Here is a 16,068-nt window from a genome sequence, read left to right on the forward strand (position 1 = left end):
TGCAGATTATCAAGTGCCTTTCTTGTAATGTCTGGGAAAGCTGAACTGCTTTAATACACAGAGCACACACTCAGGACGAATACAGCAGTCATCTAAAAAATGGAGGGGAGAAGGGAGATTGGGAAATAAGTTGGTCAACACTGTTCTCCTGTTTAGACAAAAACAACAAGTAAATAAACTGACCTTAAGTACATTTAAGCTGAAGAGCAAGAGGTTCTGCTACACATTAAAGCCCTACCTTCTTTAAGGAAAAAAAGACTTGCTGGAATTAGGAAGGATACTGTATCATACAGTTATACCATACAAGGATACCAAATTTGACAACGCATGAAACAACAATACATTCAACATTGTGTCTAGAGTGGCTTCTTACAGAACAAAATCTTTTTATGAAAAGCTTTGTATAATGTAAGCTTTTATTCCCATGTTAGTAATTTTCACTACCTTTGGAAAACCACTTTATTGTGTTTATAGCTGTATTTTGAAAGGCTTTTCCTTTTTCAAATTCTTCCTCGATGAAACCTGTGAAATCATCACGTTTTTCCTACAGCTATTTTAATACTTTTGTTGACCTTTTGTCATCCATTCACCCATTAGATCCAGGCTTAAGCTCCTCCCACTCCTGTAGGAATTCAGAGCTATAAACTGCAAGACCAATCTGTCAAGGTACAGATGCTCTGACAAATGTAATTACAGGGCTCAGTTCTTCAGTTATGGAAGTCCTAAGATAAAGGCTTTTTCCAGAGTAGAGAATACTTCAACAACATAGTTACAGAAAGCACATTCTTACACCGTGCCATAGCTATTACAAACAAAATAATCCATCTATCCGTTTACATGAAAACTTAAAATTCTTAATGAAAGAAACTATAAATTTTCTGGAGCTTTCCAACTATGCAATTTGCAATGCAAATGAAGGCATACTTTGCATGGGGAAGAAGGGAGTGGTACACAGAAGCCTTAATTCTATGGCATTTCCCAAATACTTTATCCCATATATTTCCTCACTTACAGAGGGAAGACTCATTTCTGTACCACCATACTACTGCGGGCAACAACTTTGCTTCCACACAGTAGAGACAAATATATCTGAACTAACTTGGGCCCTACTTACCGACCACAATGGTCTGCTTTTTAATTAATTTTCACATAAGAAGTAGCAACATCTTATCCCTTAGACTAAAGCTCATTAGGTTTAAATTCAAAATCTTTGTAAGCAGGTAGGATTAAGAGAATTTTGTCTTACTCAGATAAGGAACCTTATAAAGGTGATTCAACATTTTAAAAGTGACTTCTCTGAAGGTCTGCATGCAACCATTTAACAAATTTAAATGTGCACTTAAATGTGAATAGTGATAGGAGAGACATAATTTAAAATACACCATAAAACAGATACAGTTTTACATGAAAGACATATCCATTAGTGACAGACATTTCTTTTAGAATTAAAGCATCTCAGAATATGATGAACAGAGAGTAAAATAAACTTTCAAGTTGCTTAAGGAAGTAAGTAGAAATACCTTACTGTCAAGCTTTAGCATAACACTTCCAAGTCCTCTAATGGGCCGTGGAGCAAGAGCTTCCTGACGTTCCTTCACAAAATTTTCAACCAGTTGCCACCAACTTTTGCAGTGGTTTCCCATGAAGTTCAGAACTCCAAAATGAACCACGGATTTTTTAAGTGCCCAAACTGTAACCACAAGAAGGAAATTTAGTATCAGAGATTTCAGAGGAGCACTACAAGACTAGACTCTATTCTATTCTGGAAGACTGATGAAAAAGAAAAGACTCTTGAGTTTTATTTCCCATTAAAAACTTCCGGAATTTGCCAGTGGTTTTAGTCCTAATCTCCTCACTGGCTTTGCAGCTATGCTTATCCACATGGAACGTAGATGACAGCACAAGAAAAGTGACTGCACACTACCCAATAATGCAGCTCAGACTTGCTCAAGGCCTAGGATACGAAGGTGCCGCTCCATGATTCTAGTACAGTGGATTTCTTCCATATCCACACACACACACCCCATGCCAAATGGCTCCACATAAAGCACCACAATCAGAACTTAACAACACTTTACACATAAAAGATAATTTTCAGCCTAAATTCTTAAGCTTTAGGCCTTGTAAGTTGTTAAACACTATCTTTCCTTCAAGAAATGACACCACATCATGCCAAATTTCACAGTAAAGAAGCATCCATTTAAATCTTTTGAAATATTACAGGTTTTTCTTTTAAACCTTAAAAAAAAGCTATTTGTGATTAGCATTTTATCTTGGAACACAGAATACTGAACTTTCTATCACTATTATGTAACTTTACTTTTAATAATTTTTTTTATTGTGACTATTATCCAAACCAGATTCATTACTTACTGCCATACATGAGCTCTGCAACAGCTGGCAGGACATCACCACATCATCAAAAATTCACATCATGTTTCTACTTGGAGACGTGTAAAATGGCATACATAACCAAAAAGGTTAACTTTTACTGCCTACAGGGCATTTATCCAAGAGCCACAAGAGCTTATTCTCTGCAAACCACACGTGTATTAGTTTATGTTCTTGTTTTGGAGAGCCAGTGCAAAAATTTGCTGAGGTTTAGTTTACTTACCCTTTGGCACCACCATGTGGCAAATATGGGATTTATTCTCTTGAAGAAACAGAATAATCCAAAAATTTCTCTAATAAAATGAGTGGCAAAGACACAAACAAGGAGAAAATACAGTGGAAGTGCCAGCACTGAACTTAAAGGCTGAAGTTCTGCATGATGAAATGCAGCTCATGGTCACAAACTGCTGCTCAGCAAAGCCAGGCAGGCTTGCACTTTACAAGGTGAACAAGATCCTCAAATGGCATTCTAGTCTTCCACTGTTATTTAAGAACAAGTGTTTACACAGTATCTTCTAAAATAAATGACTGTACACTCATTGCAAAGAAGGTGCTACAGTCAATCAAACAGCTGTAATCACATTAATTTAAAAAGAGGCAAGAGAGGAAAGTCTAAACTACTGTTATTAGAAAGCAGTGAGCAAAACAAGAAAAAGTCTGCATAATAAGAAGTAATAAACATCTGCAGGAAGCAGAAAATTACCTGAAAACTATTAAAAAAAAAGAAGGATGCAACAGAACAAGCAAGGAAGCAAATGAAAGATCTTAAAGAGATAATACCAGGATTTCCGGTATCACTCAATAAGATGCTGCAAGTGTTCGACAACGTGGTTCATTGCTTAGCTTTTCAATTCATAGCAGTTCTTTCACCTTTTCATTTTATGGTATAATTATGGTATCATTTTCCCACCCTCTACACTAAGCAATTTTAAAAGACCATTTCATTCCAATCGAAGTATAAATACATTCAAGGAAAAATGTAAATTGTACCAAGATGTTTCTAATAATCAAAATGCTACATTGTATGAGTCCACTTTACTAATATAAGGAACTCTGGTAAAATTAACACCTTTCTGTTTAAGGTTTTGAGGAGGTTTTTGGGGTTTTTTTACATACTAGAAGCATCCTGTTTAAGGTCTCAGAAGCGTCTCAAGTTATTACTAGTCTCTTTAAACTTGAACCATTACAAGGAAACTTGCTTTATTAACTTTCCTATTTTCCTAGTATTTTTACTATTACCTCTCTTTTAGCAATGCAGATTATCATCACTCACCTTCTGACACTTAAAGTAATCCTCTAAGTTTAGCTCTGTTCATCATTATACTGCCTAGGTGTAATATTTTTCTGATGATACAGTTCTATGCCACAAAAAAGGACATCATGCCCAGTGTCACTGCTAAGGCAACAAGTCACAAATATTCCCAAAAGTAATTTCTCTTTTGCCTTGAGTTTATTGCTTGGGTAGTTATTTTAGACCTAGTGACTGTCAGGAGCAGTATTTATCTGTCTCATTTAGACGTGTACTTTAATCTAGACTTATGTGGCTCAAGCTTAAACCATTCACTTCTGTCTAACTGCAGAACTGCTGTTTCCCTTCTTCCTCGCATGTAAATGTTTTTGAACAGTGGTTAAGTTACTCCTTGACTTTTCAGTAAACTAGTCACATAAGTTCGGCTTCTGGTAAGTCTAAAATTTATTTTCTAATTGCTTTTTGACTCATGATTGTCATCTCCCATGACAGCCAGACACCAAAACTGGGAAGTTTCTTCCGAAGTAACTATACTGGAATGAAACAAAGGTCAAACCCCTCTCTGCTCTTACCCTGCATTCAGCTATTTATGTCTTGCCACCACATTACCCTTTGCTGCTGCTACAGTGCCACAGCCAAAGGTGCAGCTGTTCCTTTTCTCCATGCCTCAGAGTTCACAGCCCTTCAAATAGCTAAGTATGACCCCAAGTCACAATTTCCAGATGGTTTACAGTAGCTTTGTGCACTGTGCACAGACCTCAAGGCTTTGTTAGCAGTGTGGCCTCTGGGGCGGCCATCAGGGGAAGAGACCAGGGATTGCCTTGTCCCAGACACAGCTCCAGGTGGCTTCACAGTAGATCCATCACTGGGCAAAGCTGAGCCCATCAGGCATGGCTGTGGTGCTTCGGTGGAAATGTATCTAAGGAAAGGCAGAAACCCCTGGGCAGGGAGAAGAGGAAGGAACACAGAAAAAGTACTAGAGAGGAAAAAGGAACAGAGGGATGAAGAGAGGTAATGAAAAGGCCAGGGAAGCAGAAGTGCTCTGCAGTGGAGCAGACACACCACTCAGAGGGACCATGGCCTACAGAGGATCCATGCTGGAGTAGGTACACCTCTTGAAAGGACTGTGGCCTAGGGATAAGGAACATCCCAAGCCCATACTCCCTAAAGGGAATTCAGCTCACACATAAGCCCACATTAGAACACTGGAAGAATGATTGGTTTTGAAGTTATTTGGCCACTAGCCGGGATCAACCCACAGCACTTAGTAAAAAAGAAAATAGGTACATTCAAGTGTTAAATGCATTTTGAAATGCTAAAAACTAGCATTTTAACTGAGTTTAGAGAAAATCCAAGCAAACTAGGAAACTCACTTTGTTTACAGTAGGGGGGTGGGAAGAAATGCCTTCTAATTCATAGTAGCTGACACATACTCCTAGAATTCCCATTTTCCCTTTGCACTCCCCCAAAACAGTAGAGGAAAAAGTGGAATCCAGTTTTAAAACAGTATCTTTTGATAGCTATTGTAACTACTCCAATTCTTGCCAGATATATAGGAGAACAGATGCATATAGATGTGAAGCAACAAATCTAATTAACCTCAGACCTAAAATTGGAACTAAATTTATCTTGTGACTCGTCCACAGTGCCTAGCAACCCATTTTTACAGAAATTAAAAGTTAACATGAGCTCTACTTCACTACTGAATAACAGCTAAAATATTCTTCATTTATAGGTGCAAAAATATGAAAGAATTGACATCAGGAGGAAGAAAAACTGACTGGTATAAACCAGAAGTATTCTTACTATGTAAGGTATGGCACTACATTATTTCAGGTAACTACAATAGTCAATAGACAAAGCAATTAAGCAATTTAACAGAGTTATCCACTACATGGTAATAGACAGGGCACATCAATCCTCTTTTTTGAAGTTCATCTTGTCATAACAAGTCATGAAAAGGTTTTTATTTAAAACTGTAAGCCTTTCCTCCTGTTTTATTTAACATGATGCCAAACATTTCTAGTAACTGGATTATTACCTGCAAATGGCACTGGCAATAGCTGCACAATCCAGAAATTTAGCCAGATCTGGACAATGACAATGGCCCACACAAGAGTAACAAAGTAAATATCACTAGTTTTCTTTTTTCTAAGAAAAGATCCGATCTCAGTTCTTTGTCTGTTCCCAGAAGATGATGACGAGGAGGTGCTGAAAGATGATGAAGCTTGTGGAGGTGGAGGCTGATCATTTTCTGCTGTTGATGCTAAAACAAACACATGCAAACAAAGAAGTGGAAATTATCACATTAATATTCACCACAAAAATAGAATATGTTCCCTATTCCCAAATTACCTATTTTTTGGAAGGTGGGGGTGAAGGAAGGGACAGCAGCAGAAGGCTGTGTTTTTATTGTTTGTTTTGGGATTGCTTTTTTTTTTTTTTTTCTTTTAATTTCTCTAAAAGACTAAGAGAGCCTTGGCATCAACCTGCATCCTGAAGAGCTAGACCAAGGCTGTATAAACCCTCCCACATCCTGCATCACCATGCCAAGCAGTGCTGAGAGGAGGAGAGATGAAAAGTTGTTACAGCCTCTAAGAGGACTCCTGTCACTGCAGGTAGATTACAAGCCAAATATGTTTTATCAAAGAACCATAAAACCATGAAAACCATAAAATACAGTTAACTTCTAGAAGAAATCTGAAATCTTAAAATAAATCTTTACCTTCCCTTTATTTCAAGTACTCAAAAAGGAATCTTAGATTTGCTCAAAACTCATTTAAACAGAACAAAAAATACAGAGTATACATTGAAAACTTGTATCTTACAACTGTCTCACTATTACTTTTCCAGATCACTTGCAACACAAACATAGCAGCACTCACACTGTCATCCTAAATTTCTTGCTCTGTGTAACAAATATTAGTAATATCAAGCACAAGTTAGTGGATAACAAATTTTGTCAGTCTCTCACTAATAAGTTAGCAAACAAGGACTTAAATTCAAAAATGAAAACTGATGTGTTAAAGATCCTATATATAAACAACAGTCTTTTCATGCAAAAATATTATGTTGAAATTAAAATTCTTGGATGCAGAACATGGCTACTTATTTATTTAATCTTTCAGTTGCTGGATGACACCAAATCCATATGCAGCCACTCTACATGAAATCTCTCCCCGAGAACACGAAAGTATTAACTTTTCCTGAGGCTCTGTGCTGTTGTCCAAATGCCCACATTTCCCACACATCACTACTTGAGGAAAGTCTGCAGCCATGGTGCAGGAATGCACACACAGAGAAAAACCTGAAAAGTTACTCCATGCTGAAGCATAAAAGGCTATTTAATATGCTGGTACATACCACACAGCTGGTAAACGATGAACACAACTCTTTCACTGGATTTGTGTCACAGACACATCTTCTCCCATGAAGAAAAACTGCATAAAAACTGCACTACAACATACTACATGTTCAGCAGTCCAACTACTCATGTTCCACCCACACATTTTTAAGTGCTTTAGCACTACAGCCATTTCTAGCCTAAATGTTCAAAAAGGCAAGACTCATTTGTCATACAGTAAGAGTAAGTAACAAACTACATCCTCACACAGCAAATGAACACTTCTTTTTTATTGCAGAAATCTGCACTGGTATTCTAGGTAAGTGGAACTACTTTTACAGCTTATGAAGACCATCCCCACCACACCAAAACAACAATGCAAATCAACTGATTCATCCAGCTGGGAGTAAAACTGAGATAATGACAGAAACATCAGATGGTTGCTGGTTATGTATTTGGTGCAACTTCAGAATTTCATGAAGGAACTATGGCATGCAACCTGAAAGAAGGAATTCTGCAAGCAGATAAGCACAGCACAAGCTTCAGGTGGAAAGGTTCTTGGCAAATTAGTGCATATCTATCTCCATGGCATGATGGCCAGCCCTACTATACCAACTACAAACAACTTTTTATAAGGGGAGAGAAAACGTCACCTGTAAACAGAAATTTTCATAAAAAGACTAAGTATAGAAGAGGGTCTATGACTCCCCTGTATTTCTCAGTCTATATGTAATAAAGCAGAAGAGTACTAACAGAAACAAATGGATGCACTAAAGGAACAGAAATTTGAAAGCAGTATACTCATAATAAAAAATCTTCCCCTTCAATTTATTCAACACTTCTTACTGTTCTGCTCCAAAATTAATATAATCAACATAAGAAGTAATAATAAAAAAAGCAGAAACTCAAATATTTATCAAACAAAAGGAAGCACTAAAAGCAAAACCAGAATAATTAACTGAAGCCTATGCCTAAGATTACAGTTATAAAATACATTTTGCCCAAAAACTCCTTAGTAGAGTCGCCTTTAGGAAAAAATAACCTTCCTTCTTTTAGTAATAAAAATTTGACTGACATTTTTGTAATGAATAATGATTTAATTAAATAACAGCAGCAGTAACATTAAAAGCAGTAACAAATTAACAGTCTTATTTCTTACAGTCTCTCTGTAAGCAGACTGTACAGAATACAAAACACAGGGGCAAGAGATGAGGGAGTAAAAAAGGAAAAGAAAGAAAGAGGAAAAGAAAAAGTTCTAGGGGATCCCAAAGCAAAAAAGCTTTTTCAGAATGGAGTTCTCCAGCACTTCTAGCAAAATTAAATAGTCAATCCCAATAACCCAGTATTCTCCTCAAGACAAACACAGGCCTGCATTAGAACAGCCATTTAGATGGCTCTCATAAACCAGTTCACAAAGCACATCCACCCAAAGAAGAACCAAAATTGCAAATGAAAACAGTCACCTTCTGCTGGCAAGATATGTTCTGCAAACCAAGGTGTGTGCCTTGTCAATACAAGCAGAGAAACAGAACTGTCAGTACAGTGATTTTGAGTAACTTCTGTTTTTGTAAAATCCCATTTAGTGTGTTTCATGATATTTTGAAAGATGAAACCTGAAAAGCACCTTTCTATCTTCCAACCAATGGAAGTATGACAGTCTAAACAGCTAGCAAAATACTTAGGAAAAAATTCTAGCAAAATCAGAATGAATGGTACTTCTTTGAATAACAAATTTCATAGGCTGTCTTATTAAGACCTGTTCTTTTCATTACATGGTATGTTCTCTGTCACATCAATTTCTCGCTGTCACAGAATTTTGAATTATTCTCCTCCCCAGGATGAAGATAAAGGAACAGTTACATAGAAAGACAGGTTTCTGTATCTCTATGCAGGGCATAAGACAGGAAAACAGTAATTTTACTACTATTAATGAAGAAGTCCATAGAACATCAGAATTAAGGTACTCCTTCATTAAGGACCACATCTTTCTGTAATTTCACAAGAAAAATACTTCTTATGCTTTTTTTCTGAGAAAACAAAGAAGTGAGGGCAAAAGGGAACCTGAGAGTCATTACTTCATTTAAGGATTTTAGTATCTATCATATTTGAAGCCAACAAGAAAATAGAATCTTGTCCACAAAGTACTCCAGTAGTATCTGCTTCAGAAATTGCAGACTTCTTCTTTGCTGTATACACTGGAAACTCTTGGAATACCAGGAAGGACCATTTAGACCACACAAATTGGTACCATTAAACTCCTCGCCCCCAGTACTAAATACCAGTATTCAACAATAAAACATGGAAAAACATGGGTGTTCAGAAAAAAATCAGCAAAGCTTATACTCCCTCATAGTTTTTTAATACACGATTTTAAGCCTGATTGTTCTGTAATGGATTTAATAGTGTCAGGAAAACCAAAAAAGCTGTGAGTTCTTAAACCTGTAGGTAAAACTTTTTGCTGTATAAGAATAATATTTCATCATCATTCAAAAGATCCAAACCAAAGATAGACAAAATTATGATTAATATATCACAGAACAGAATACTAATTTTTACCAGATTGCTGGAATATTATTTTAACTGTTGTTAGGAGTTAAAAGAAAACTCCATGGGTTTTTTTTTGTCCTGTGAAGGAAAACAACATAATTCACAAGACAAAAAAACCCTCATCTGGTTAGCTGTTTCAAGAGTAGTCAAAAAAATATAAAAGACACCTTTGAAAAAGTGCTGTAGTTATCTCTTCTTGAAAACAGAAAGACAACTGTCTTAAAGAAGAGAAAATATAAGAACTGGTAAACTAAAAAAATAGCAGTGAAGAACACAATCACTTCCATAGCCCCTTTGTGGGCAATTGTTACTTTTCCAGATTTCATAATTCAGCTTAAAAAATTTTCTCATTTCCAAAATTAAAGAATGAACACATAAATACAGGAGAACTGTTACCATAATGCTCTGATTTCAAATTTCAGGACATAATTTCATAGGCTTTTATGTTTATATTGATGATAGTCATATAAAATGTAAAAAAAAAAGCTAAGATTAAGTTGTCTAAAGCTGCTGGTTTTAGATTTAAAAATTAAGTTTTGGAAGTTCACATTCTGTCAAGAATTATCTTTTTGGTTTGGTTTGCAGGAAATGGATGAAACTTTTCAATTTCCAGAGATCTCAGTTTAATTGTCTACCATCACATTTCATCGAAGACCTACCCAAAAAAAAAAAGGTGGTAAAGTTCCAAATCAGCACTGGATATCTAAATACTTTGTCTGAACTCTTTTAAGCCAATTGTGTTACAGTAAGTGGAAGTATCATGTGACTCAAGCCACAAAGTCAAGTAAACTCACTATACGAAGGACTTTGAGCATGCCATAATTTAAGTGGTGCGTTTTTTTCTCACTGCAATGTACACAAAAATTCCTCCAGTCTGTCTGTACCTGGGGCAGAAATACAGCTATATAATATGTAACTGACAACAAATCAAAAGGCTAGAAAAATTAAGATAATTAACAATGAAAAACAGGGAAAAAAAATTACATCTTCATTAAAAAAAACCACCAAATAATAATAAAACCTTTTAGTCAGGTCTTCAACAGCCACAAACTATCCTTTGCTAGACAGCTTTTATACTAGCATCTTCTTGACATTTTCTAAAAACAGATAAACCCGATTCACAATTTGGACACTATTTTGGACAAAATTAAGAGATTATGAACTATTTTGAAATTTTATCTGAATTCCATCCATTTTCATGCCTTTAGAGCAAATTCAAATGTTTCTTACAGAGTTTTCAGTCACCTGAGGGTTGGGAGGAATGTTCATTATTGGACTCATCTTCTGTCATTGAAATTGCCATGGCAATTGTTGAAGCAGCAATGGAAATCACCTGACCAGGAAGCTCTGCCCCTGTAAAATATATACATGCATGTAAGTAACAAAAAGATTAAGCCTTAAAATGTTTTATTTTGTGTTAGATATCCACTGGAGCTGTCAGGCAGCAGAAATTATATGGATAGATGCTGTTAATGTTTAGTATGTATTATATGTAGTCAATATGATCAAATAAGAATGAGCGCTATTAATTTTAGTATTACAACACATCTGCAGCCAAAACTCAAAACCAGTTATCTGCTTAGTGCTTTTCTTGATAATGAGCTGCTACCAACCAAGACATTCACAGCTGCTGACAGCACAATTATTAAAAAAAAAAATTATACCAGTAATCAACTTTACTAACCAACTAAAACAGCCAGACAGGAAAAAGGTTTCCTTCATCAGGAATTTATGATGCCTTTACTTTTTTCTAAATTGACTTGCAACAGGAAAAAACTATTCTTCTCAAAATCTAAACACAAAACATATTTTTATGAAACTATTTTAAAAACAAATGACTGGATATTGGAAACTTGCTAGATGGAGCTATCTTGGTTTCTCTCCTACTCAGTATTTTAGGAGCTACTAAACCCATATTGCTCATTTCTTTCAAAATTAGCCTCTGATTTCAAACATCCTGGTCTACCTTCACGCCTGAAATTGCATATTGAAATCCATGAACTCAAGGAATTTGGCTTAATAATGAGTTGCTACTTTACCATGGAAAAGAAACATCAGTCCATGACAATAATTTTCTGTAAAGAATCCAAGATTCACTTCAGCATGAGTAAACCACTTTGAAACACACTAAACATCCTATACTAAATTCTTGTAATCCATATGTTATTTAATTTATGGGGATACAGTCCATATTATTTCATTTGACTTAAGTGAATTTTTGCCTCCAACAGTAAAAGAAAGAGTGACTTTTCCTTACCAGAAGACTCCTTTCCATTCTGCTGTTCATGCAACATGCCTACTGTCATCAGAACAACTATAACCAGAAATACAGGAATTCTCCAGGAACCTGCCACAGAAGCTGAAAGATACAGTGTTGGGATGTTTTTTTACAAGAAGAATTACACCATTAGTAAACCCTACATTGACCAAAATCAAGAAAGGCAGCACATCAATGAAAAACGAAAGAAGTTGTAAAACAAACAGGCTTTCTGCATTAAAGGAAGAACAGAAAACAAATATGAACAAGTTTCTCAATGAACAAACCAAGTTGTTACTGTTCCTAACTGCAGTCATATTATGTTAACATAGAGAACAATTTTGAAAACAACATTCAAAATCACATGAAAATACACACAAAATCAAAACATTCTCAATATCAGAGAAAAGTCATGTTCCCCCCAAAAATGTGTATTTATGCTAGATCTCCACAGAATGAGATTTTTTTCCTATTCAGCCTGTACTTCCAGTAAATACAAGACTGTCAAAATCTAAGGAAATGCAAAGTCAGTACATATAGCTTAAACCTCAGAGAAGCACCCTTGTTGCAGCGCGCACTGTGCGGGGCGCGACCGTCCCCCTGCGAGCTCTGCAATTCCCAGTTATCAGCAGGTCTGGCAGGGACAGACAGCGATGACATGGGTCTTGGGGTAGAACAACGTGGATTTATTCCTGGGCTCCCGGACAAGACTGGAGGGGTGGTGAACAAAAGTTTTTATACAGCAACGCAGGAGGAAGGGTGTAGGAAAGTGACCCAATGAGGATATGGTAAGAGAGAAGTATAAGGTGGGGCAATTAGCTTATTAGCCTATCAGTGAAAATGGGGGGGTATAATAATAAAAAGTAACAAATGGGGTGTTGAGGGCAACAAAACAGACACAGAACTCTCTGAAGAAAGGGGCAGGGATAGGGAGGATTGACAGCTTGGAAGGGAGGAGGTTAGGGAAGGGCTTGGGAAAACTGGCAGCTGGGAAAGGGAGGGGATTAGGGAGGAGAACAGGGGGCAAACAAAGCAAAACACACCACAACACATCCTCACATGGTCAGAACAACTCTTGAAACCTGCTGCTAAAGTAAAGTAAATCATGAGGTACAATGTGAAACCTTCTATCATGGTAGTCTTCTATTAACTGCACAATTCTTCCACCATGAACTCTGATATGAGAACATAAGGTGATAATCTATTATATTAAATGTGTAACATAAGTCTAAAAGATTACTATAATCTTATGTTTGTATTAATAGATTATATAAATTACTGGCAAGTGTATTTTTATACTGCTGATATCATTCTGATATGCTTGTTGAATATGGATAGATTTTTTTTTTTGCTTCTGTTACCATTATTAAATGCATTTTGCAGCTTCAGCTTTGGTTAATGGCAGGCTTCCAATAAAATATCACAAATGAATGTCTAAAGCCAGCCTCACATGAGGCTTTCCTCATTGTCAAGAAGTTCACATTGTGAACCAAATAAGGGGAAACCACAGGAAATACAAAGGCATGAGGAGTGGAAGACGTTGCTCAGCATTTTGATGCCTTCCCATTCCCTACTCTAAAGCTCCCTTCTGGACACAAGCAGCCAGATTACTGAGCAGAAAAAACAGTCTGAACTTCAGCTAAGACTCTATTTCACAGATTTAGTAGAAGAGCAAGTGAGGAGCTTTGTTTACTGAACTCTCAGATATCAGAATAATAACTTCTTGTTACTCACCTAAGTGAAAGAGCAGCATAATCCAGACAGGAACAGAGATTGCTTTTAAGTAACGTTCAGTGCTTATATTCCACTTGAATGAAACCATCAGCAGGTAACCAACTACCAATGTCCATATCTTTAAGAAAAAGATACACATAGGTATGTATATATACGTCAAAAGAGAGCTCTACTGTACTCATGTATGTGTGTACAGTCATGCACACACCCATAACTGTCATACACAGAGAATTGAAGTCAGCTTGTAAGTCTTTAAGAAGCCCACATCTCAATTAATTATATGAGATCAGCAGCAGCACCTATGTGGCCACAGGGAGACAGAACTGGCCAGCACAGCACGCTGCACTCATTTCAGCATGGAGCAATTTGCCAGCTCCTGTGTTTCAGTCCAAAGAAACAAAAGGGAGCTTAAGCCAAAGAAGCCATTAGGAAGCACAACAAAAACTGCTGTTCCTCAGTGATGCCAGTTCACAAAACAGACACCTTTAGAAAACATGTAATTTTTTCATTTTTTTAACTTAAAAAAAAAACAAGAACAAGAAGACATCAGTTACAACTTGGGTTTGCTGATTCTAACTGCCTTCTACTACTCTACTCATCAGATAAACAGCAATACAGATTTGGAGTTAAGAATCCCGAAATGATGAATTTGAGCTGAAAAGAAAGAAGGAAGCAGGAAGAGTAACAGGAGGTGAAAAGCTACTACTCAGGAGAGGATGTGAAATAAAACCTGTAAAAAACCTGTAAAAATTAAAACGCAGTGTCGCATTCTTAAAATAAATAACTAAAGATATTTCTGGCTCACATTCAATGAACATTCCCTATCCACTACCAGTTAAGTACACTTCAAATTTACACTTATAAATCCATAAATTCCAATGAAGTTCAAACAGAATTTCTATTAAGAGCATTTGCTGAATCAGACATCACTGTAAGAAGGAAGAATGCACAGGCAGAGACACAGAACAAGTAATTAGGAAGAACACACCAGAGGAGTTTTCACCTCTACTCTCCACTGTACAACTCATGCTGAAAACACAACAGTCCTTGTGAAAAACAGGTTTGTGTGACTACTGCCACATATCTAATTGATGGAGAGGAAATCTTAGCTGTACTGAATTGAGCAGACAAGCAGTGAGTGATGTCCCTGATAACTTCAGAGGGAACGATCACATATGCAAGGTAATTTAAAATCACTTAAGATATGTGAACAAAGGTATACCTGCCCTTTGCACACTAATGCTTCTCATCTAAGCAGGTCACTCCAACTTTTCTCTTATTTCTAGTTTTGCAACAACAGAGTTCCATAATGCTTATGGCCAACTGCAAACTCAAAATAAATGTCTAAAACTAACATAACCCATAGACATCAAGACTAAAGTCACAAAAAAAAAAAAAACAACCATTCTTACCACAAATGACTAAAGTCACAAAAAAAAAAAAAACAACCATTCTTACTCAAAATAAATGTCTAAAACTAACATAACCCATAGACATCAAGACTAAAGTCACAAAAAAAAAAAAAACAACCATTCTTACCACAAATGCACAGTAGCACTCCTTCAATAGGTTTAAACATAAATTCACTCATAAGGCACTTCACAGCACAGCTCTAATTGCAATGGATAACTCATCACAAAAATACTACCCTACTCCCCAACATCAGCCATACAGCATCTTTGTACAATGAATGTTCCAGTTCCAAGCTGATTTTCTCTTTAGCTTTTAAATTTAATGATAAATTACAAACAGGAGACTCAGTATGTTCAGTAATTTAAACTTTCTGTTTAAAAACAAGCAGACAGCTAATAGGGCATAAGCCTATGTTTAACAGCCAACAAAGCAAAACACACTGCACTGCTTTTATCCATGCAGGTAGCTGAATATTATAGGGTTTAGGTTTAATAACTTTTTTTGTGTTTGAAGTTAAAATAATTTACCAGTTACCATTTCTAAAAGCTTAGCAAATGATCCAAGTAGAAGTCTTCACTTCTACTGAATAGAGAGAAATTGTTTACTTTTAAACTAAGCAGTCACTCTGTTTCAGAGATCAAACAATAACCTTCCTGAAGCTCTGTAAAAAGAACTGTGTAATAAACTGTCTGGGGCAAGAAGTTTAATTTCAGTGACACCATGGATTAATCAGCTCTTTATTGGTTAATCTTATGGCCAAGCACATCCCTACACTGCAAGAACCAGAGCACGGGAACTAGGGTAGCCTACTTCCAACAGCTCATAGCTGAAAGCAACTGACAAGGCAAATTAACTTCAATTGACATGGACTAGGATTTCATACCATACTGGCTTGACAACAGCATACTTATTTTTTTCCTTAACCCTTTAAAAGCATGTTACATAATTCTTCCCATTGTTTTTCTGGATGGTCTCCAAATGTTTTGGCTCGAAAAGCATGGAGAATATTAATAGCCTCTTTGCCATTGTATGTCATTCTCAAGAACTGACATAATTGAAACAAAGAATGAAAGACTGCCTACTTTCACTAAAATTAAGCTACTTAATTATCGCACTGAAACTGTAATTGATAAG

General features: G+C 36.4%; 1 protein-coding gene across 4 annotated transcripts in view; it reads right to left on the reverse strand.

The window, feature by feature from the left end:
* The window catches only part of TMEM245 (transmembrane protein 245), a 78,738-nt gene that overhangs the window by 53,739 nt on the left and 8,931 nt on the right, over window positions 1-16,068 (reverse strand). For all 4 annotated transcript variants that reach the window (XM_072924385.1, XM_030265768.4, XM_030265769.4 and 1 more), the window contains exons 2-6: window positions 13,522-13,639; window positions 11,788-11,889; window positions 10,776-10,883; window positions 5,682-5,906; window positions 1,521-1,690 (exon numbers count right to left, since the gene is read on the reverse strand). In XM_072924385.1, the coding sequence (XP_072780486.1) occupies window positions 1,521-1,690; window positions 5,682-5,906; window positions 10,776-10,883; window positions 11,788-11,889; window positions 13,522-13,639 (723 nt within the window). The remainder of the gene's footprint in view (window positions 1-1,520; window positions 1,691-5,681; window positions 5,907-10,775; window positions 10,884-11,787; window positions 11,890-13,521; window positions 13,640-16,068) is intronic.

Source organism: Taeniopygia guttata, chromosome 2 (genome assembly GCF_048771995.1).
Source record: "Taeniopygia guttata chromosome 2, bTaeGut7.mat, whole genome shotgun sequence".
Lineage (NCBI taxonomy): Eukaryota > Metazoa > Chordata > Aves > Passeriformes > Estrildidae > Taeniopygia > Taeniopygia guttata.